Below are 23967 nucleotides of genomic sequence, written 5' to 3'. Positions count from 1 at the left end.
TCCCCTTCCCCCAATTCCCCAGCACTGTTCCCATGCCCCAATTCCCCATTAAAAATCTTTAAAAAAAAAAAGGTTAAGAGAGGCAGTGACATGTGCTGGGGGAGCTTGGGCCGGGAAGGGCTGTCTAGCCTGCACCAAAGCCATTGTCCTAGGAATGTGCCATTTGACTAGACCTTCACAGAGGGGAAATGCCATTCCAGGCAAAGGACAAGTGAGCTGAGGCACTGAGGTGGGAAAGGATGTAGATATGAGTGTTGACAGCAGGTACAGGGTGGGAACAGGAGCCATGGGAGTGAAAATTGCTAAGGAGGGTGAGACCCAGGTCATGAGGAGACTGACTGAGGAGTGTGGGCCACATCCTGTGGTGAAAACTTTGGACAGGAAGGTCAACCCAGGAGTTGTTTGGAAGGAAGACCAGAAGCAGTGCAATGGAGGCAGGACGACGAGCTCAGGGGAGGTGACGAGGGATGTGCCTGGCAGGGATGCTCAAGGATGGCATTCACCCATTCATTCATTCAATAAAAAAATATTTTGTGCTGAAATATGTGCTAGTTTCTGTTTTAGCACTGGGCCTACAGCAGTGAACAAAGCAAAGCAAAACAACACAAAACACTCATGCCCTAATGAAACTTACTTTCTAGACAGGGGAGATAGAGTATAAACAAGATAAAGATGTGGAAATATATATTGTGGAGAAAAGTAAAGCAGGAGGGAGGTGGGGGGCTGGGCAGAGAAACACTCTTAACAGAGTGTGTCATCACCATTCTCAAAGAAGCCTTGGCGCTCCTCCTGCCTTCTTTTAACCTGAGCTTCCCGCTTCTCTTCAGAACATCTTTGTCTGGAGTGGTGGAAAGTCCAACATCCTGGAGCGCAATAAGGCTCGGGACCTGGCCTTGGCCATCCGGGACAGTGAGCGGCAGGGCAAGGCCCAGGTGGAGATCATCACCGATGGGGAGGAGCCTGCCGACATGATCCAGGTGGAGGGGCTGTTGGGGTGGGTCGCCTCTGCTTGGAAGCTACCAAGAGAAGCGGTGATCAGCTGGGCGCATGAGGGTGGCCCGTGGGGGACTGGGCGGGGGCATCTGCGACACTGCTCAGGGCTGCAGCCAGCTCATAGGGTGCCTTGGTGTGATTCAGAGTAAAGTACCCCTGTGGGCAGGTGGACCAGTGGCCTGGTAGGTGAGGTGGCATGGACCCAGACCTTACTCACCTGCCTTGTGTAGGACAGTTTGCCCCATCAGAGGCAGTGGCCCTGGGCATGATGGGTTCGGAAGGTCTGGGACAGGTGCCCAGAAATCCCTGGGAACCTGGTCTTTCCTTGGCCCCTGCAGGTCCTAGGCCCCAAGCCCACTTTGAAGGAGGGCAATCCTGAAGAAGACCTCACAGCTGACCAAACTAATGCCCAGGCTGCGGCTCTGTACAAGGTAGGCATTCCGGGTCTGCCCTGGAACCAGGAGAGGGTGGGAGCCTGCTGCACCAGGGGCTGAGGGGAGAGGAGAGAGAAGCGGGAAGTCTGGGCTGGGCACCAGGTGGTTTATCTAGGGCTAGGAGTGAGAGGAGGATGGGAAGTGGGTGGGTGTCAGGCCCTCCTGAGGAGATAAATGCCACTTCAATTCCAGCCCCTTCTTGGAGAAGGAGATGTTGAGCTTTACTTTTTGGATTCTTTGCATTTATTTGTAATTTGGAATCCATTTAATTTCCAAATGGAATCAGGGACTCTGGGCTGCAGTGATGAAGATGATGGGAAGGGTGGGGGCGGCCTGGGATTTACCTGTTAGTGCTTCTCTCCCTGTCCCCCGTCTGTCTGTTCCTGGCGCATGGGTGGTGGGTGGGGGCGGGGGTGCAGGGAGGCAGCCTCAGCCTACTTCTTGGGCAGAGGTTAGTTAGGGCTGTGTGTTGGGCGGAAGAGGGTGATCCAGCACTGCTCATCTATTAAGCTAAAAATAAAAAGGCCTTCAAAGTGAGAGGCAACAAGCATTTATTTGAGATCAAAAGAATAGCTCTTCTGGACATACTGATTGATCCAGGCAGAAACCCAAATAGTATTCTGATTAGGAGACAAAGGCAATGGGTATTTATGAGAAAGGGAAAGGGGGCAATTACATCAGTAGAGGGAAGGTGCAGATAACATAGTGATACTAATTCTAAAGCATGTTTTTCATTTTTGTCTGATAGTCTTCATATTTGCTTTCTTGTTACCTTTGTAAACAGTTATTTGAAACACAATGTTGCTTAGGCCTAGTCCAAAGGTTATTTTGCCCCGTTTAACATTCCAAAGGTTTGAGGTATAAGATGTTCAAAGCAATTCCTCTGGGATGGCAGCTCCTGCTCCGTTTCAAAGTGGCTGCATTTATATTATTTGGACACGCCCTCCCCCCAGATCTCTGATGCCACTGGACAGATGAACCTGACCAAGGTGGCAGACTCCAGCCCCTTTGCCCTTGAGCTTCTGATACCTGATGACTGCTTTGTGCTGGACAACGGGCTCTGTGGCAAGATCTACATCTGGAAGGGTACGTGTGGCTTCTCTACCCCAGCCTGCTCTGACCCCGGAGGGCTCAGCCTGCTTGGGTGCTTTTAAAATTCAGCCTCCGAGAGAGCGCCTGGATACTCCACACCTGACACCTGGACTGAGGGTTTTGCCTTTGCTGTTCCCACGCCCTAGATTCTAGGCAAACGTTCTGAAACTTGAGCATGCCTCAGAATCACTTGAGGGCTGAGGGCCTGTGAAGACAGGTAGCTGCCCCTGCCCCCTGAGATTCCAAAGCACTAGGTCTGGGCCGGAGCCTGAGACTTTGCAAAACTAACTGGCTCCCAGGCCTTGCTGCAGGTCCAGGGACCTCATTCTGGGAACCCTGACACAGAGCACCCCTAGGCCTTCAGGGTTGTTGAGACCACTGATCCTGACAGTCTGCCTTGAAGTGTGACAGAAATTTTAGAGAAATTCAATCTCACTGTATGCAGTGGGTAGTGAACGGGTAGAACCCATCTTTCCAAGAGATTGTATTGGTTGGAAATAGAAACACTGTTATGCAGAAGCTTGTTCCTTGGTCTCACTCTGAAATGTTGAGACAGAACTGAGTGTCTGAGGGATCCTGAGAGCTTAGTACCGTCTCCTGACTTGTCTTTTCTTGAGCATGTCTTACCTCCCTGACCAGATTATAAACTTCTTGAAAGCAGCGACCATATTGTCTCTAGTATCTTGATGGTATAATACTTCCTCAAGAAATATCTGTGGGGTCAACCAAGGCAAAGAGAAATTCGCAGCCCCAGCCTGGTCAGGAAGATAGAGAAGTGTTAGGCGTTCTAAGGATGGCTGCTACTAGGCAATAGATAATACTGTTCGCCTCAGGGAAGGGCCTGGAGCAGAAAGCTGCCTGGGAGGTTTCTAAGTTAAGGAGTGTGTGTGCTAGAAGTGGGGGGTGGAGGGGCGTTGTGCTACTGGGGCTGCCTTTTCCCTTCTGCCACAGGATACCTTCCCCTTGGAACCAATTCTAAGCATGGGTGGCTCTCAGATGCCCACCAGAAGTGTACGAGGTGTGATAAAAAAATGTGAATGTTGAGATAAAAAAATTTATTACAGTAAAAGACACATTGCCATTGATCCCCCTCAAAATACTCCCCCTTGCTTCGAACATACTTATCCCATTGTTCTTGCCACTTTCTGAAGCAGTTCTGGAAGTTCTCTTTCGTGAGTGTCATTACTTCATCCTCCATCATGACAATGCTCTATGTCACACATCGCTTCTGGTACAGCAATTTCTGTCAAATAAAAATACTATGGGGCCGGCCGAGTGGCGCGATGGTTAAGAACTCGCTTGGGATGCCAGAGGGCCCCGGTTCGGATCCCACATATGAGGGCCAGTGACACTGCCCTCTACAGCTAAGATGCTGAACAACAACTCAACCTGGAGCTGGGCTGCCGTGAGTCGCCGGCGACGGAGTGGGCTGCAGTCCCTGTGGCAGTGGGTTGCCATGGGCTACCGTGTGTGGCCAGCAGCCAGCGTGAGCGGCCAGCAGCCGCAGTGAGCGGCCGTCCAGAAGCCGGCGACTGATCTGCCTCGCCAGAGAAGAGCGCAATGATGGTGCCAACTTGGCCCAGTGAAGCAACAACCTCCACAACTAGATTGAAGAACAAAGGACAGCAACTTGTCTGTTCCCCTTTCCCCAATTCCGCAACACTGTTCCCATCCCCCCAATTCCCCAATAAAAATCTTAAAAAAAAAAAATACTATGGTGCGTCCTCATCCACCTTATTCACCAGATCTGGCATCGTGCAACTTGTGGCTCTTCCCTAAAGTCAAAATGACCATGAATGGTAAATGTTTTGAATTGACTCAGGACATCGAGGCAGCCATGACAGCACAACTAAAGACACAAAAGAGGACTTCCAGAACTGCTTCAGAAAGTGGCAAGAATGATGGGATAAGTGTGTTCGAAATGAAGTATTTTGAGGGGGATTAATGGCAACATGTCTTTTACTGGAATAATTTTTTTTTAATTTAAACATTCACCATATTGTTTGATCATACCTCATATTTAATCCCAAGTGAAGAACCAAACCATTTTGGAAAGAAACCAGAGGAGAATAAAACAGGAAACTTGGGAGCCAGGAGAGAAGTATCTCAGGTAGCTGGTCAAACCACAGGAAGTATACAGCACACTAATCTGAGATACATTGCAGCTAACTGCATTTTATAGCCTGGCTGGTGTTACCAAGCAAGGGCTTGCTGTCCCGTGCATAGAAGCCAATACTATGGCACCAGTTCTTTGTGTTTTTTTTAAGATCAGGGTTTTTAAATTATTTGGTTTAAAATGGCTAATCAGCATAAAAAATAAAAGGGCCTTTATCCAGAGGCTGGAGTCTCCCCTATTTAGAGGTTGAAACCCAGGTATCCCCTCTACCCAGCACCATATTGAGGTGGCTGAGGGGTAACTATGACACCAGTTTTTGAGAAAAGAAAAAGTTTTATTGCGAAGTTGACTGGCAAGGAGACAGGAGGCAAGGCTAAAATCTGTCTCAGCGATCCAGGGTTTGGGGTGGAATTTAAGGGGTTAGGGAAGGACAGGCAGATACGTGGAAGTGCTGTCGGGCAAATTTCAGTGGGAGGGCTTCAGCACCAGATCTTCCTGGACAGTAGACCCTTTGCTTCCTAAAGGGTTCTGGTGATCGAGTTCCAGTCAAGTCCTAGCTTTTTTTTTTTAAAGATTTTATTGGGGAATTAGGGAAGGGGAGCAGCCAAGTTTTGTCCTTCAATCTTAGTTGCGGAAGGTACCGCTAGCTCAGCTCCAAGTCCAGTTGCTATCCGGCCGCCCATCAGCAGCTCATGGCCGCTCAGCTCAAGGTGCCGTGTTCAATCTTAGTTGTGGGTGGGCGTAGCCCACCATCCCATGCGGGAGTCGAACAGGCAATCTTGTTGTTAGGAGCACGTGCTCTCACCAGCTGAGCCATCCTGCCACCTGTTGGCAGCTCAGCGGCAGCTCAGCTTGGGTGCAGCTCACTGGCCTATGTGGGAATAGAACTGACGACCCTGTTGCTCAGAGCTTGCACTCTTAAACCAACTGAGCCACTCGGCCGGCCCAAGTCCTAGCGTTTTGATTTCATTGGGGGTGGGGACAAAACTTTGGTTCTGGGTGTTATGGAAAGCCAGAATTCTCTCCTCTGTGCATATTTTGGCTGCATAACTTAACGGTCTTGTTCTGAGTTGTGTCTTGTTAGAAACAGGATAAGGTCAGTTTGAGCTGGTTCTGCAATTAGTGTTAATGAATAAAAATTCTACTGAGTAAACATCTAAATTTAAAGGTTATGAATCAGGCGCATCCCATCTAGTAAATAGAAGGGTGCTCAGAGGAGCTGTACAAAATGGAAGGCGTCTAGAGGCAGGAAGAGAGTGGGACAAGGAAGTGAAAAGAGTGGATTATTTTAGGCAGGGTTACCTTTACTTAGGGGAAGGCAGGGTTCTTATCAGGCAGATTATCTCACTAGTGCTGACCAGACATTCCAGGCTGATTGGTTTTAAAATTCTGCTGGGAGAGGCTGAAATTGCAGTAGTTAGATATTAAATCTTGGTGGATCTTACCACAAGTGACTCCATGATATCATTATTTTGGAAAAATGCCTTAAGCTGGAGTCCATTTTGCGTTAAAGGGACTGCCTACAGGAGGGAATGGATAACTCTGCAGTTTTCCTTTTTATATGCTCTTAGTTGACATAACTATTAGGCTAATGTCGGCTACCTGGCATTATGGGAGTAAGAATGGAGTAAATCATGCCCTTTGGTCCTAGTCAGGTTTACAAAGAAGGCTTGATAACACTACACTTGGCAGACCCCGGATGTGAGGTATCCTGCGCAGGGGCCATGGCTCTAACGTCTGATGCCAGGAGAACACTAGTTCTCGACTCTCCCTGGGGCCCTGGTCTGAGCAGAAGGTTTTTTGTTTGTTTGTTTGTTTGTTTTTTAATTGGGGAATTGTGGAGGGGGACCAGCCAAGTTGTTGTTCTTCAGTCTTAGTTGTGGAGGGCGCCAGTTGCCATCTGGCTGCCCGTCGGCAACTCGTGGTCTCTAAGCTCAAGGTGCCGTGTTATAATCTTAGTTGCAGGTGGGCATAGCCACCATCCCATGAGGGAATCCAACCCGGCAGCCTTGCTGTTAAGAGCGCACACTCTATCCACTGAGCCATCCTGGTGGCAGCTCAGCTCAAGGTGCCGAGTTTAGTCTTAGTTGCGGGTGGGCATAGCCCACCATAGAACAGGCAGTCTTGTTGTTAGGAGCACGTGCTCTCATCAGCTGACCCATCCTGCCATCTGTTGGCAGATCAGCGGCTCAGGCGCAGCGTCACTGGCCCATGTGGGAATCAAACCGGCAGCCCTGTTGCTCAGAGCTTGCACTCTTAAGCTAACTCTTAACCAACTGAGCCATTCTGCCGGCCCCATGAGCAGAAGGTTTTGATGAGCTGGCAGAAGGGCAGTTTTCCTCTGGCTTGGAACTGCCAGATTGGGAGCAGTCTCAGGGGGCTGACTTCCTACCTCCAAAGAGCTCCTCAGCATTGTTACCACCTCCTGGCCCATTTATTTTAAAAGTCGCCAGCTGTTCTGTGGACCGCCTTAAATTTCCTCGAGAAAGATGGGATGTGGGCTAGAGAGGGTCCCTGTTCTTTTTTAAAAATCTTCTTCCTATGATCCAGGGCGAAAAGCTAATGAGAAGGAGCGGCAGGCAGCACTCCAGGTGGCGGAGGGCTTCATCTCCCGCATGAAATACGCCCCACACACTCAGGTGAGCAGACGCCCTGGGCCCAAACCCTCGTCCTGGGCCCTTCCTGTGGCCTCCTGCCCTCAGACTACACAAGAAGAACAGAAAACCTTGGGCACAGTCAGGAATAGTTGGGCCTCCCTACCAGACCCACCCATTGGGAAAGCCCTTCTCGATCCTTCAGAATTTAAAAGTATATATTATTTTCTAAGAGGATGTGGGACAAGACTCCTCTGGGAGCCCAGAGAGGCAGGTATGTCTTTGGACAGCTTGTGCGCCTCCTCTGGGCCATTGTCCCTAGCCGGTACCGCCCTTTCTCCCCCCAGCACAGCAACCCCACAGGTCATTCCGAGGGGAGCTGATAAGGCTCATGTATAATCAGTACATCTATCAGACTGTGTGCCTATGTTCTTGAAGCGTGTCCCTGTCATCTTTCTCATCTCTTGGCTTATCTGGAGAAGCATCCTTGGCCTGGGTGGCATGTGGCCTCAGGCCTGGTGCACAGCACCCTCCTCCATGGCTCCAGCCTTCCCTGGCAACCTTGTGAGCAAGACTTGTCCCCTGCCGTCCCTGCAGGTAGAGATTCTGCCCCAGGGCCGCGAGAGTCCCATCTTCAAGCAATTCTTCAAGGACTGGAAGTGAGACGGGCATCTCCCTGTGCCCACCTCCTGACTGCTTGCTTCTCTTCCCACTGCCTGGTCAGTGCAGAGGTGCCCCTGCAGATGCTCAATAAAGGAGACTTAGGCTTTCCCCACTCTGCCTGCACTGCCTGCCCTGGGCTCATGCTTTCTGCCCCACCTACTCGCCGGGGCTCATCCCCATGCTGGGGTGGAGTAGGACCCAGGTGACAATACCCTCACTCCAAGGGGCCAGAGCTGGCTTTGCATGATTAGGCAGAGGGGCCAGGAGTCCCAGTGGGCCTGGCGGGTACTGCTGTGAACCCAATAGGGAGGTGGCACAGTGCCAGGCCTCAGGATCACTTTCAGCCAGGGGTTCAGTTCAGTTTCACATTCCCAACTGGGAGAAAGCAACAGGCTGGGGATGCATCTCCGTTCAAGCCAATTTTTCCTTAGCCGCCCTAATAAGCCATTGCAAGGCAGCTTCCAAATGACATATGCTCACCAAGCAAGAGTACAACTTTTCACTACTGTGCAAGTCTGGCTTGTCACTTCCCAGGCACATTGCATCATGTATAATATTAGGCTGATGGGCCGAGGGCCACCATGGGGCTGCTGGAAAAGCATTGGACTGCTGTTGAGTCACGGGTTCTGGTTTTCACTCTGCTTCTGTTTCAGGCTGGGGAAGTTGCTTTTCCATGTCTAGGCCTTATTTCATTCTCTTGTATAATGGCGTGGTGGCTGGACTAGCCATCCAAGAGGCTAGATAGCTAAATGGGAGGAAGAATGGAGTAGCCCTGATATGGTCCCATCCTGGAGGGCATGACCCAGGGTGCCAAGAGCAAGGCGGGAGCTGTGTGAGCCTGGACGAGCCTGAGGCCTGCCAGGGCTGTGGCCCTCCTGACCCACCCTCACCCATCGGCCCTCAGGGCTCTGTGCCTTCTGAGCTTTGACATGCTGGATTCTTCCATCCCAAACAGAAATTCTGATCGAGAAGCACAGAAAAATCGGCTCCCTGCATACCCCCCATCTTTCTCTCGAGTCATCCACCTGATGACTGACACAGAACATATGCCAGGAATGACTTGGATGGCTTTTAAAAAGGGAGGAAGGGCTGCACTAAATTCATGGTTCTGTTACTTTTAGGGTTGTGAAGCATTTTAAGTCTCCCATGAAAGGCCTAGTTAGGCCTTTCCCACCCAAAATAATGCAGATTAAGATTTTTGCATCTACTTTTAGAGGATTTAGACCCTTCTCAATAGTCCATCCGCAGAACCCTGCAAGCTAATCCCTGGGCTGTTAATTGCTAATGGCCCAAGATCTGAAACTGGAAGCACTCAGTTGTCTGGAGAGCATCACACAGGGAATGACTGGGGAAGAAAGGGCCCCTGCAGAGGCCGCTGGCCTCCCCTCCAGCTAGAGGCCCACATGGACTGGCTCCTGGCTGTGCTGCAGGCTGAGCATTCCTGGTCATGACTGCTGGGTTAGCATTTCGGTATCAGCAAGCGAAAGGAATCTGCAGAAAAGGAACCACTGAACCTGTTGCTCCCAAGTGGAGGCTGAGCTGTGGCCTTTTTTTCTGTATTCCAACTCCACCAGGCCCAGTAAGCTCCCTGCCATCTCTGCTGGTCAGCTAAGCATCCAGACGGGGAAGTGAGGGAGGCAAAGGATTTGTTCAGGTTGGGCAAAGAAGACAAGGCAAATTGCAGGGTCCATTACCAGCCTCAACCTTGAGGTATCCTGCTGACAGCAGTGGGGATTCCCTTCCATACTTGGGTGGCCATACGTCATCCCCACCTCTGTGATGGGCCCTACTTCGAGAGGGTCAGACTTGGAGAAGCCCACAGGGGCTAGACAGTAGTCTTCCATGGCTCTACTTGAGGGAAGGCAGAGGACAGCAGAGCAGTGTCGTGGGGCTTTCACCTGCTCCCCGCTCCTGAGCTCAGGATAGCCTGGCTTGGAGGCCCTTTTGCGAATGGAGCAACAGAGCCAGCTTTCCCAGAAACAAATGTAGGAAAAATCCCGTGTGGACACGACACCAGTCAATCTTAACAAGAACCAGAGCCACCAGGGCCCCAGAGGATGCAAGGCTTGTCTTGGAGGAAAACACTTGGAATCCTTAACCCAGAACAATTCTTTTATTCAAAAACTGCTGGTGTATGAATTTCCTCCTTCCCTCCACCAGGCTAGGAAACCATCCCTGATGGGAGCTGCACAGCTTCCATGGGGGAAGTGCACCTGGTGGGCAATTAGGATGGACAGCAATGGAGATACCTCACGGAAGGCCCCAAGGCCCTGTTCTGTGTCTTAAGCAGCAGGGAGGAGGGATGGGGAGAGGGGAGTGGGGTAAGTGCAAGGCCAGAAACCCCAGAGGGGCCCTGATACTGGCCTGGTGGAGGGAGCAGACAGAGTAAGGCAGGCCCAGCTGCAGACCCGGGCAGCTTGCTCTGGTTCATGCTGTCCTCCCCTCCCCCATGGCTGCTGCCACCACTATCTTCTCCCTTCACATTCTAGCTACTATATGTCCCTGTCTGGTTCCTGTCCTACGACCACCAGGGGCCTGACAGGCCTGCTGCCCAGGAGGCAGAACTCTGGTGTCTCTACTTGGGAATGTCCTTCAATGTGGGGACACCTGGGACATCCAGATGGGGCTCCTCCCACTCATTGAAGCCATTCACTCATTGAGATGACCTGGAACCCAACTCGGTAAGCTGTAGCCCAACCAGGATTACAGCCAAGTTCTTGTTCTGGAAGCAGGTCTGTGGGGAGTGGGTCAAGTCTAACTGCACCTGATGTCTCATGAGGATGAGGCTTCCCCGCGCAGGCCCAGGAGCTTCCTCCATCCTTTCTGCTGAGATGGGAAGGGGCTTGGCTCAGCCAGGCTGATCCTGACATGGTTCGCCATGCGCCCTCCAAAACCCCCTGTGGCCCAGCAGGTAAGTCTTTCTATCCGTCAGCCTCTGGGGGTGATCAGCTCAGCCATGTGCCTTCGGATGAGTCTGGTAGCAGGTCACACACGCCTGTGAAAGTGAGGTCCTTGGAGTGAGGGGCTTGTGGCCCACAGCACTTCTGTGCTCCCAACAGGGAGGCCTGTCGCTTTGATACTCCGGCCAAGTAGGTCTCCAGGGTCTTGAGCAGCCGCCTTGGGCTCTTCTTGGCCAACACTTCCAAGTCTGGAACAGAGCAGTGGGGAGCGAGGCTGGAGGGGGCAGTGGCCTGCACAACCGTCAGGGCCTAGCAGCTCTAGGGAGTGACCCCAACCCGGGTCCTCTGGAGAGAAGGTGAAGGGGACTTCCAAGATGGGGAGCTCACCAGAGGGAGGTCAAGGAACCAGACAGAGCCACAGCGACCACATACTTTACTTTGTCCAGGACAACTGTAACTTTGGAGTCAGTCCAACTGTGGGACCCAACTTTTGATTCAGAAAATATCACCATAGGTGTAAGGCCAGAAAGGAAGGAGAGGGGTGCAGAGAAAGGAGAACCAGCAGGCTCCAGAAGGTGGGCTGGAAGGGAACTGCAGCCGAAACCAGTCTACAACCACCCTGGGGTCCCTGAGCCTGGGGACACAGGGTTCAGGAGCTCGGCCTCCCCAGACAAGAGAGCATACCTTTGAGGACAAAGCCGGAGTCTGAGATGGTCTTCTGCTGCGTCCTCCAGACATGCGCAAGGTGGAGGAAGGTGGCGGCATAGAAGCTGTTCACCACGGGGATCACTCTCTGCTGCCGGTTACACTCCCTGCAGGACAGGGAGGTGACCTGCTCAGTGGCGGACAAAGGCTGACACTTGGGTGCCCCGCCCCCTGCCCCATTCCACCAGGGGAGCCATTCCCCAGGCAGCCTTCACATCTGAGGTCAGCGTTGGGGAGGAGATGGGCTGGGACACTGGTGCATGGGTCCTTTGCACAGGCCCCCCAGGAGCCAGCCAGTGAGGAAGACAGCTGGGGAGAATGAGGCAGGGATGGGAGGGAGCCGGGCCCTGCTGGGCCCCGCTCATCAGCCAGCGAGGGGAGAGCAGTGCAGGGACTCACCTGGAGAGACACTCCTCCCTTAAGGCCTGGATTGCAATGCGGGTGATATTCACGGACATCAAACAGAAGGGGAATTGCTGAAATGGAAGGGGCACTGGGTCAGTGGCAACCCAGGCCTCGCCTTCTGTGTTTCCTGTTATCTACAGCCTAACTTGGCCTGCAAGCAGTAATAGCAGTCATAGCCCAGAGACAGCAGCTGATATTATGAATGCTTACACTGCATTGTCACAATGATCTTCCCATCTTACAGATGGGAACACTGAGGCTCAGTGACCTTAAATAACTTTCCTAAGGTGGTGGGGCCAGGATTCCCACTGAGGTTAATTCACTTCCAAGCTGGTGTGTATAACTCCTGTGCTACTTTTCCTGCCTCTTCAATATCCCACCCATTAGCTCTCCTTGGCCTTCACCAGACCCACCCGTGTGCCACGCGTGGACCACAGAGCCCCCTAGGGTTAGGATGATCACAAGAGGAGTGAGACCCAGTTATCTAACTCCACAGGTTCTTAAAATCTCTTCTCCCCTTCTCTAGGCTTCTGGTTATTTCACTGCTCATTAAGCACTTCATCCAAAAGCAAATAAGAGAAGGTGCAAGTAGGCAGAAAGTCAGCCTTCACTTGATGGCACAGCCCATCTCTCAGTAACAGAGGCCTGAGAGCTGGCCATGCACACCAAACTCCTGAGAGGGGGTGGCCTGGAGTCCAGCTGGGGCACTTCACCAGGATGAGCCTCAGAATCCCCTGGCGGGGGGGCGGGGTCCTCTTCAAAGCTTGCTTTATTTATTTATTTAAATATTTTATTGGGGAATTGGAACAGCGTTGGAGAATCGGGGAACAGGAACAGACAAGTTACTGTTCTTTTGTTCTTCAGTCTAGTTGTGGAGGACATCGCTTCACTGGCCCATGTTGGTATTATCATTATGCTCTTCCTGGGTGAGGCAGTCATTCGCTGGCCATTGGATGGCCACTCATGGGGGCTCATGGCAGCTCACAAAAGCTCACACCCGCTGCCAGCCAGCCCCACTGCAGCCTACACCGTCGCTGGCAACTCACGGCAGCCCAGCTCCTGGTTGAGCTGTTGTTCACCATCTTAGCTGTAGACAGCGCACCGTAACTGGCCCTCGTGGGATCTGAACAGGGGCCCTGTTGCTCAGAGCTGGCGTCCCAAGCCAACTCTTAACCAATGCACCACTCAGCCAGCCCTCAAAGCTTTATTTTTGGAGGGGCTAATCCTTTCCTTTTTTATAACAACAACAAAAAACCCCCAAGCAAGTGACAAGGTATTTTTTCCAGGTTTTTTTTTTTACAATTTTGCAAATTGTAACAATTTGCAAATGTTACATGTTAATTTCCACTGTTGCATATACACAGGACATTCACTGACAGGGACACACAGATCAGTGCATTCCTTAGTTTAGAACAAGAGTCAAAGTCTGTATATTCCATTTGCGTCCCCCAGAAGAAAACTCCATTACATTAGAACTGTGCTGTCCAGTATGGTAGCAATTGGCCACAGGTCCCTATTTAAATTCATTAAAAAGTAAATAAAATTTAAAATTCAATTCCTTAGTCATCCCAGCAATATTTGAAGTGCTCAGTGGCCACATGTGCTACCATACTGGATAGTGCAGATCTAGTATTCTGTCATCGCAGAAGGTTCTATTTGACAGCACTGACTGAACTATACTTGTGGAGGGTCTTCCGGCTCCACAGAGGTTTTTCTCACTGTCTTCTGTGACTCTGGATTCCAGATGTTGGCCTTGCCACCTGCTAGCTGTGTGTCCTTAGGAAGGCCACCCAAACTCCATGAGACTCAACTTTCTTATATTTCAAAATCAAAAAGGAAATAAACGTTGAGTGCCATGCAGAAAAGTTAGCACAGCAGGCCTGAGGCTGCTGTCCTTAGAAAGGCTTGCTTACAGGGTTAGCCCTTGGGTAGCACACGGGAACTTGGATTTTGAGCGATTCCCACCAACCCCTCAGAACTCACTGTGCCGAAACTCCTTGTGCAAATAGTATGGCTTATGCTGAACACTTGCTTTCCCTGTGATTCAGGAATTTTGGTACATGCTAGACAGATGGCGTCTGCATGACCAGCCCCCATTAAAAACCTTGGGTAGTGAATCTCTAATGAGAACCCCCGGTTGGCACCATTTCATGTGTTGCACAATTTGATCCTGGAGGAATTAAGTGTGTACTGTGTGACTCCATTGCGAGAGGACTCCTGGAAGCTTGCACCTGGTTTCCTATGGATTTTGTCCCATGTACTTCTTTTGCAGACTTTGCTTTGGATGTACTAAATCATAGCTGTGAGTATGACTATATGCCACGTCCTGTGAGTCCTCCCAGTGAGTCATAGAACTTGGGGGTTCCTGGGGACCCTGACACACGTACCATGCTGGGTGGAGTCAAGACACTAATCATTACAAAACTCTAGGAGATAGACTTTATTATCTATAGTTTACATTTTCTATTACACCACAACCAACCTCACAGAGTTGCTCTGAGAATTTAGATCACATGTGCAAAATACTAAGCATAGCACCAGCCTAAGCAGGTGTTAACAAATGTTCATAATTATTATGATTGCCTCAATGTGTGTGGCTGAGGTCAGCAGCAATGCATTCATATCTTCATGTACTGTCTATTATCATATATACCTGCATAATATCCCCCCTTCCCTTGATTTTTATTTTTTTTACGTCAGATGGGTAATGTGCTGATATTGTAACAAGGTGTGAGGAAGGCACATTTCACACAGAGTGTGAACACCCAGTCATCACACATATGATCTACAAAAGGACCTCCCTTGATTTTTTTCAGTCTAAAAATAAATATGGGAACAAGAATATGGTAGCAACGTAATTCACAGAGGATTTGAACCTAGTGTTCATTCACTCTTGGGAACATTCTTATAAAGCCTACTTATTAAAAAGCAGTGAAGGGGCAGCTGGTTAGCTCAGTTGATTAGAGCATGGTGCTGATAACACCAAGGTTGCCAGTTTGACCCCCGCATGGGCCACTGTAAGCTGTGCCCTCTCTAAAAGAGTCAACTATGCCATTGTAGCATGAAAGCAATGTGTAACCAATGACCATGACTGTTCCCCAATAAAATAAAATTTAAAAAAATCACCCTTTAAAAAAAAAAAAAAGCAGTGAAAAACTGCAATTCGGATCTAAACGTCTCCTTTCCTTCAGCAGTTCCCTTGGACCTGCACAGCATTCTTTTGAGCTAAAATACTACACTGAGGCTGTGTTAAGGGAACTGACTAAAAGCAAAGGAAATTAGACCTGGACATTTTTGAGTTTCCATTTAAAATTTCATTTCTCTTCATGCCTCACATTTGGGCTTAAACACTGAAGACTGAAGCGGGAAGATCAGATCATGTTTCACGGCTGCTGCTGACATGGTCCCACCTCTGGAGAATCCAATCCAGTAGTTCTGGGGAGGGTGCTGGGCATCCACACTTTCGCAGATGACTGAAGTGTGTGGCTGGCTGAGAGTCGCGGCTATAAGGAGCCCGCCGCCAGCTAGCTTTCAGACGTGGGTCCCAGGCTTCACCACTTACTAGCCACCCGGCTTTGTGCAGAAACACTCTTATCTCTCTGATCCCCATATTCTTTCACTGCAAAAAAGGAGATCTGGAAGGGCCATCTCTGCCCTACCTCTTTGCAGGCTTGTCCCATTGCTGGAATGAAATAATGGATGGAAATTGCATGGAGGGCTATACAAATAGTTGTGAGTAAATATTACTATAAGGTGCTTCCTTGCCTGCCAGAGGTTAGCCCGATGTGGCCTGCATCTCTCCGTGTGTCTGTGCTGCCACACTCCTCAGAACAGCGGGAGCGAAGTACTTCCACACTGCCCTCTCTCAAGGGAGTACTGGGGTCCCCCCAGCATTTGTAGTTTTGGGCCAATTCCCCATTAGTAGGATGTACCTGAAACTTTAGCTCTCCCCTTCAGAGAGAAACAGCACGGGCTGCTGGCAGGGCTATGTTCCTCAGCTGCTACTCTGATCTCATACATGCCTCCTAGAAAATTCTGTGTGTTCAAGATTCACAAGCACTTGAGTTCAAGTTTTACTTTAAAACCTTGGAATTACTCACAGTTCAAGGAATTACTAAATAAAGCTGGAAGAGATATTAGGATTATTTAGGCCAAACCCCTTATTTCATGAAAGAGTAAACATGGCCATAGTGCAGTTTTTTTTAATACATTTTGGGATTTGATTTACTAATATTTTTTGAAAACTTTACATCTATGTTTATTTCATAAAAGAGCAAACTGAGGCCCAGAGAGGTTCAGAGACTTGCCTCAATTCACAGCTAAATAATAACACTGCAGATGGAACTAGCATCTAGCTTCCTGACACCTACACTAGTCCTCTTATTGTGTTAAGCTACTCTTCCTTCATATTTTCTGACATACATATTGTGAAGTAAATACAAATTCCCAGCAGGTGGAGGGATAAGAAACAGATTGGTGAAAGTGGTCAGTCTGGGTCCGTGAAGATCAAGTGCCCAGTACTTCCTCTCTCATCCTGCTGTTCCCTGTGCCTGGGACACCCCTTCCTCCCTCCGATATCTGCATGGTCTGTGCCCTCACCTCATTTGAGCCTGTCCTTGAAATGAGGGATTCTGAGTTGGCAATAACCTTCTACCTTGGCTTCCATATTTCTGCAGGAAGGTCTTATAAGAGTCTTCATAAATTACAGGAAGGGAGAAACTGAGATCAGAGATGATTTATAGGAAATCACTAGCTGTGAGACCTTGGGCAAGCTATTTCCCCACTCTGAGTCTCCATTTCCCTACCGCTAAAACGAGGGCCAGACCAGAGATTGCTAAGCTACTCCTCAACCGCTGGGAGTCTGTTACAACAAAGCAGTGTTGCTGCAAGAGACCGCATTGTTTCATAAGCTAACAAGTACAGTTCTCAAACCTCACCCAGATATTACCTCCCTGAATCATGACAACCACAGAATACGCCCACATTCTCAACTTGTGGGGTTCTGATATAGCTCGAGGCCAGATGCTTATGAAGTCCCAGTGTTGCCTCTTTCAGTGTTTCCTGGAATAGACAGGTATATGTGAAGCCTTAAGATCTAATGACTGTTTTCCTCAAAAAGATAAAGATACTCAGTAAACATTAGAAATGAAAAACTGCTCAGGTGGCAGGAACTGTGTGATTGTTTTGTATTTAAGAAGTTTTGGATTCAAAAGGGATCTACTGTACTGATGTGTGTGTGTGTGTGTGTGTGTGTGTGTGCATGAGTGTACTGCACACACACAGATATGTATTCAACTGATTTAAAAAACATAGGATGTATTTACATATGTATTATATATAAGATGTATAGAATGTATTTTTACTCATGGAAATCAAAAGTTACTTTGATAACTAACACTCACTGACTGACTCATGTGCTTGGCACTTTACATAGCTTACCTCCAACTTAGACTAATTCTACAGGGCTGGAGTTATGTTCGTATGTCACAAAGGAAGAAACTGAGGTCCTGAGAATTAAGGATATACTATGGCCAACAACACTGTTATTCAAGTCTTGTTTTTGCAACTCAGGCCTGCCCCACTCCAGCCCTCTAAGATAAAATGATCTGATTAAAATGTAGCAGGTCTGACCTTCAGCCACTCATTCTCGGGCTTCTCTCCCTCGGGCGGCATCAAGCACACCCACCCCATCGGGAGTGAACCAATGACACACCTACATTATGAGCTCTGTCCACTGAGAGGGCCGAGAAGCAGCAGTGAGATCTTAACACAGTGAGAACACCCAGTGCTCAGATCTTGGTTTCTAAATGTCATTCCCCAATTAAGGAAACAAGAGCTCTTTGGAGAAGTGGTTGATTCCAGGGTTGGGAATCACACAGGGAAAATACAAGATGAGCCTAGATTGTCTATTGGTGTCCAGAAAGTAAAAAAGCTCTCAAAAAGGATAGGATATGTTGAAAGGGCACAGACACCACCCTGAAAGAACTCCTAAAATGGCCAAAGATGGAACAATTTGAGCAACAAAATAAATAATGGTAGTATTGGGTTATAACTCATAGAGTAAAATGAATATCCCTGGAGTCCACACGGATATAAAAAGTAACTGAATAAATAAATAGAAGAGCACAAATAATTCTTTCTTACAAAATTTATTAATTCTTACAGAATTAATAAATGTAGGAAGAATGAGGGAAATAGAAAATCACCATTAGAATGAAGTTTGAGGAGAAACAGGATATTTGCAGTCTCAAAGTATCTTCCTCAAGACAGTTATTAATTACAAAGGGAGAAACAGTAACTTTACAGTGGAGTCATGCAGCCGATATCACCTGAACCACGTGATCAAGGCTAGCCCCACCAGGACTAAGGCATGTTGACAAGTGCTCCCGATATGAGGCGCGGAGGAGGATACATCACTTCTGTGGTGTTCTTACCAAACATGCATAACCTCAACCTAAAATTTATACGGCAAACTGGACCCTCCAACTTGCTCTGTCCTTTCCATTTCAGTTGATGGCCACTCTATCTTTCCAATTGCTCAGGCTACAAATCATCACAGACTCCTCTCTTTTTCTTATACTTATGTCCAATCCATCAGAAAACTATACGCTCAAGATCCTACATCCAGCATCAGGCCACTTCACATCACCTCCTCCGAAAACACCCTGCTCCAAACCACCATCATCTCTAACTTGATTATAAAGCCCTAGACTATTGTTAACCTGGCAGCTGGTAGAATCCATTTAAAAACTTCAAGTTGGATCATGTCTGCAGGCTGCTGAAAACCCTCATTGTGTTCAGAGTAAAATCAAAAGTCCTTACCATAGCCTACCAGGCACTAGGCCGTCTGGTCTCTATTACCCTATGACCTCTTTCCTACTGCCCTCCCGTCCTCTTTCCGCGACCACTGGCTTCCCCGCTATTCCTTTCCATGCCAGACACACTCCCTCCTCGGGACCTGGGCTGTAGCTGCTCCCTCCGCGTGGAACGCTCTCCCCTGATACCAGCGTAGCTGACATCCTTACCTCCTCAAGGCTTGGTTTAGGTCTCTCCCTCTCATGAGAGTTACCGTGACCACCCCATAAAATACTGTAATCCCCTCCCCACATTTTCCTAACCTTACCCCACTTGTTCTTTTTCCTTAGCACTTTATCACCTCCTCATATAGCCTAGAACTTATTTATGTATTATGCTTACTGTCTTGTCTTCTCGGCTAGAAGGATCTTTGTCTGTTTTGCTCATTGATGTATCTCAAGCACCAAGAACAATAACTAGCACAGGGAATGCTGAATAAATATTTGTTTAGTGAATAAATTCCAGGTCCCATGAATTTGGGGTAAACGAATGGCAAGAAACAGGTTAAATTTGTTTTCTGAAATGGAAGGACTACCACCTTTTACTACCTGGGAAAACCACCAAACCCAACCCCAGAGAGCAGGCACGGACAGAGCCTGAGCGCTATAGAAGTCATTTCCGGCCTGGCAGTACCTCCATGTGTCATCTTCTCCTCTGGGGCCAGGGGTCTCCTCGGGGAGGGCAGTGGGTTGAAACACTAATTGCACAGTTGTACAGAGTACTTTTGTACATTATCTCATTTAATTTCCCCAACTATCCAGCCGAAGTTGCCATGACTTCCGTGCTACAGATGAGAAAATCAAGGCTCTGAGGAGCTGAGGCAATGTTTGAGACACACGCTAATGAGTAGCAGAGCTCAGATTCCAGCGCTGACAGGGGAAGACCATTCCTGGTTTGCCTCAGCAATTACAGGTATCTACCTGTGAGGCCCGCCTGGCTTCTCAGGAGAGCCCTGCGCCCAGCTCCTAGCTCCACAGCCCTCTCTGCTGGCTTCCCACCAAAGCCCCACCTGGATATGGTGACGAGACAGGCGGAAAATCTCCTGGGCCATCAGCAAGGTGTTTGAGTCCATCACCAGGTACAGCAGATGCAGGAGGGCAAGGAAGCCTGCTCCTCTTAGGTCTGTGGCTGGGTTCGCTCCTGTAACAGAGACCATAGGGAAATTGAGGGTGACGGGGAGCAATACTTAATTGAAATCCCTGCTCCCCTGAGCTTCAACGACTTGGTTATAGGCCAAGTGGAGAGCCTAGACTTGCCCTGCCTGTAACAAGGCGCCCCTTAGCTCCTCCAGGGCAGTCAGAAAAGTGGGGAGCTGGGGCATTTCCCTCATCCCAGTGCTAAAGAGCCCCCCACCCCACTGGGGGTGTCAGTGGAGGCTACATGGGAACAGTAATGAGGCAACCCTACCCCTCCCAGCCAGTGGTATTAGCAGAGGCCAAGTGGGATACCTGGGTTTCTATCCCCACCTGGTAATAATGAGGTGATACCACTCCCTCCCACCCCCACCTTCCCCTACTGGCTTAGAGTCAGAAGAGGCCTGCTAAAATAGAAGATTTAAAGAAGATCCAGAGTGTCATTACATAATACCCAAACCATCCAGGACATAATAAAAACATTAAAAAATCATTTGTTACACCAAGAACTAGGAATATCTCAATTTGAATGAGGAAAGGCAATTAGTAGATAGCAACAGTGAGATAACACATAGGTTGCAATTATCTGATAAGGATTTTGAAACAGCCATTGTTTTAAATGGCAGAATAATGGTCCCTCCAAAGATGTTCTGTCCTAATCCCTAGAACTGTTGCATGCCCAAAGGGAATTAAGATTAGATTGCAGGCAGAATTAAGATTGCTAATCAGCAGACAGGAAAATTATCCTGGATTATGTGGGTGGGTACAAAGTAAAAAGTGAAAGAGGGAGGCAGAAAGAGTCAGAAAAAGAGATGTGAGAACAGAATCAGGCTCAGAGAGATGATATGAAGGCGGAGAAAGGCAGATGGCCTCCAGAAGGTGAAAAGGGTGAGGAAATGGATTTTCTCCTAGAGCAACAAAACAAAAACAAAACAAACAAACAAAAAAAATGCAGCCCTGCTGCTACTCTAACCTCTCCCCACTGAGCCCTGGTTCAGACTTCTGAATGACAGAACTAGAAGATAATCAATTTGTTGTTATAGCCACTAAACTTGTAGTAATTTGTTGCGGTAACAATAGAAAACTATGATAGCAGCTAACATAAAAATGACCTTGATAAGCCATTACTAACACACTTAGAAAAAAATGAAAAAACAGAAAGTCTTAGTAAAGAAATGTTAGCTACAAAGAACCAAATAGAAACTTTAGAACTGAAAAACGTAATAACTAAAATTAAAAACTCACTAAATGGGCTCCACGGCAGAATAGAGATAACAGGAAAGAATTAGTGAACTTGAAGGTGGAACAAAATAAATGACTCAATCTAAACAACAGAGAGAAAAACAAAACAAAATGAACAACACCTTGGAGATCTATGAGCTATAAAAGAGATCCCCCCAAAAAAGAACAGAACCTGTGGGACCTGTAGAATAACAAAAGATCTAGCATTTGTGCCATCAGAGTCCCACAAGAGGGGAGAAAATGTGGTGCTGATAAAGTAACAATGGGTGAAAATTTACCAAATTTGGCAAAAGACAGAACATGCATACAGATTCAAGAAGCTGAGCAAACCCCAAATGGAATAAGCCCAAAGAAATCCACACTAAGGCATATCATAGTCAAACTCCTAAAAACTAAAGACCAAAAAAAAAAAAACCACACTAAAATCTTGAAATCCTTAACTATCAGGGAAAAATAATTCAAATGAAGGCAGCTTTCTCATCAGAAACCATGGAGGCCAAAAGGAGACAGCACATTTTTCAAGTGCTGAACGAAAAGAACCATCAGCCTGGAATTGTACATCCTGAGAAATTACCCTTTAGGAGTAAAAGGGAAATCGAGCCATTCTCAGATAAAGGAAAACTAAGAGAATCTATCACCAGTATACCTGCCTTAGAAAATGACTACAGGAAGTTCTTGAAACAGAAAGGAAATGATAAAAGAAGAAATCTTGGAATATCAGAAAGGAAGACAGAACAATGGAAAGAGTTAACATGGGTAAATACAACAGACTTTGCTTTTCCTCTTGAGATTTTTAAATTGCTTAATGGTTGGAACAAAAATCCTAACCCTCATGTGATTTTCAAGGTATATAGAAGAAATATTTAAGACAAATTATATTATAGAGGAGGGAGGGTAAAGGGGCTTGAACATGTTGTCAATACCAACAGACTATCAATTATGGGTATATAAAGTTTCCTTTCTAAATTAAGATATTTTCCTATTCTATACAAATATAATTTGATTATGATTTTGAAAAAAGTAGCACAATCCAAAGCCAGGTGAAATCATTTTGTTTCACTCAAAAAACAAAGTTATAAAACAAAATTTTTATCCATCTGAATGGAAAAGAGAAAACAGAGAAAAACTAGATTCCAAGTCCTATCACACCCATGATTTCCATCCACTCAGAGGACATGTTTTACGATGGTCTGCAGGCCACAGGCGAACTTTTCTCCTGTCACTCTCTTCTCTACTTGAGCCGCAGTATTTCACAGAGGTAAGCACACATCACCTCAGGGCCTTTGCTCTACCTTCTCTTCCTGGAATGCTTTCCCTCAGATGATTGATCTCATGGGGCTCGCGTGACAGGAAGAGGACTGTATGGCTTCTTGCTCTAACCCTGGGATCGGGGGTGCAGGAAAAGGGGACAGACCATTCCTCTCTTACCCTGGAAGCCCAGATCTTCCCAGTGATCTCCATGCAGGGCACAGTCAAATTTGGAGCCAGTCAGCTTCTTATAGATGGTCTGGAGGACTCGGCCATGCACTGGATCTCGGCTATCCAGGCCACCTGCCCCAAAACACACCCATGCTTTCTGTGGGATTGCCCCTCCGGGGAGCACCGAATACTTCGCAGAGAATGGTATAGTCACAGTAGATCCGGACTGCGCCCAAGACACCCAGTTCTCCTAGACTTTTACCCCTTGGTTCCTGCTCCCCAGCCCAAAATGGTAAATTCAAGACCCCTGGTTAGTCCTAGTAATGGGGTGGGCAAACAATGCTCTCTGCCCGCCCACATATGCAGCGCCTGCTCTGGGGCGGCACCCACACACTCACACTGAGCAATGGTCAGGACCAAGTCCCTTTCTTCACGGAGGCCCTGGTGGAGCTTTGGAGGCCCGAAGAGGCAGTGCCGCAGGGCAGCCAGTCCAGTCCTTCGAATTGTTGGCTGGATTCTTTTCTGGGGAGAGAGGTGCAGGTATTGGGCAGAGTGCTGGGTTCACCTGCTGTGGGGGCCCAGCTGTCAGGGCCTCCCAGGGTCAGGAAATGTTCACAGGCTTTGGAGACGGGCAGCTTTGACTCCTCCAGGTCCTGGTGGGACTGCAAGGAAACTTGTTCATTTGAGTTGCTCTGAGTGTGCATGTGTGCTGGCACCATGACACTATTGTGTTATAAAAACCCCAGTTCTGCTTAACAGGGTTGGGTTCTGTGTTGTGCTGCTGTTCTGGCTTCTTCTGCTGCTGCTGGGTTCTCAGTGCTGTTCTGCCTTTGCTGCTGCTGTTCTGCCTCTGCTGAATTAAGTGTTGCTGCACTCATGTCAAAGACTCTGCAAGGCTTTTTTTTTTTTTTTTAAAGATTTTTATTGGGGAATAAAGTCTAGCAGTGCTCTCAACTTCCAGGATGAGACAGCCAGTGGGGACGGGAGTTTAATAGAGACTTTCTTGGAACTAAGTACCTGTCGGTTAGCTAGAGCCTTCTGTCCATACCACAACCAGCACTTCCTAAACCAAGGCCGTTGCTCAGGGCCAATGCTACAGCTCTTAGGATATACTGATTTGTGTAGCTTCTGGCAACCTGATTCCTATCTTTTCATCCTCTCTTGAGCCAGGTTTTAGGTAGAAGATATGAAATTACACTCCTCTAAACTTACTACTGGTCACTGAAGATGCCCCAGAAAGCTTTCTAGCTTGTATTCTCCTCAATATTCTTGTTTTTAAGATTTCATTGGGGAATTGGGGGAGGGGAACAGCGCTGGGGAATCAGGGAGGGGGAACAGACAAGTTGCTGTCCTTTTGTTCTTCAGTCTAGTTGTGGAGGATGTTGCTTCACTGGCCCATGTTGGTATTATCATTGC

The 23967-nt window shown here is 48.1% G+C and overlaps 2 protein-coding genes across 11 annotated transcripts in view; one reads left to right on the top strand and one right to left on the bottom strand.

Moving 5' to 3' along the window:
* Positions 1–8009, top strand: part of CAPG (capping actin protein, gelsolin like) — a 24859-nt gene extending 16850 nt beyond the window's left edge. For 5 of the 8 annotated variants that reach the window (XM_019623761.1, XM_019623763.1, XM_019623764.1 and 2 more), the window contains 5 exons: positions 828–977; positions 1332–1424; positions 2381–2513; positions 7186–7274; positions 7827–8004. In XM_019623761.1, the coding sequence (XP_019479306.1) occupies positions 828–977; positions 1332–1424; positions 2381–2513; positions 7186–7274; positions 7827–7892 (531 nt within the window). In that variant the 3' untranslated portion in view covers positions 7893–8004. Of the gene's footprint in view, positions 1–827; positions 978–1331; positions 1425–2380; positions 2514–7185; positions 7275–7826 lie in introns of all 8 variants that reach the window. The other 3 variants (XM_019623766.1, XM_019623767.1, XM_019623768.1) reach the window with 1 other exon arrangement.
* A 1981-nt stretch (positions 8010–9990) lies between these two features.
* The window catches only part of ELMOD3 (ELMO domain containing 3), a 30734-nt gene continuing 16757 nt past the window's right edge, over positions 9991–23967 (bottom strand). For all 3 annotated transcript variants that reach the window (XM_019623759.1, XM_019623758.1, XM_019623760.1), the window contains 6 exons: positions 22950–23073; positions 22561–22683; positions 19767–19897; positions 11897–11973; positions 11477–11604; positions 9991–11040 (listed from right to left, as the gene is read on the bottom strand). In XM_019623759.1, the coding sequence (XP_019479304.1) occupies positions 10838–11040; positions 11477–11604; positions 11897–11973; positions 19767–19897; positions 22561–22683; positions 22950–23073 (786 nt within the window). In that variant the 3' untranslated portion in view covers positions 9991–10837. The remainder of the gene's footprint in view (positions 11041–11476; positions 11605–11896; positions 11974–19766; positions 19898–22560; positions 22684–22949; positions 23074–23967) is intronic.

This window comes from Hipposideros armiger, unplaced genomic scaffold (genome assembly GCF_001890085.2).
Source record: "Hipposideros armiger isolate ML-2016 unplaced genomic scaffold, ASM189008v1 scaffold_561, whole genome shotgun sequence".
NCBI classification, from domain to species: Eukaryota; Metazoa; Chordata; class Mammalia; order Chiroptera; family Hipposideridae; genus Hipposideros; species Hipposideros armiger.
Note: the sequence above shows the minus strand (reverse complement) of the source record. Positions and strands in the feature narration are given on the sequence as shown.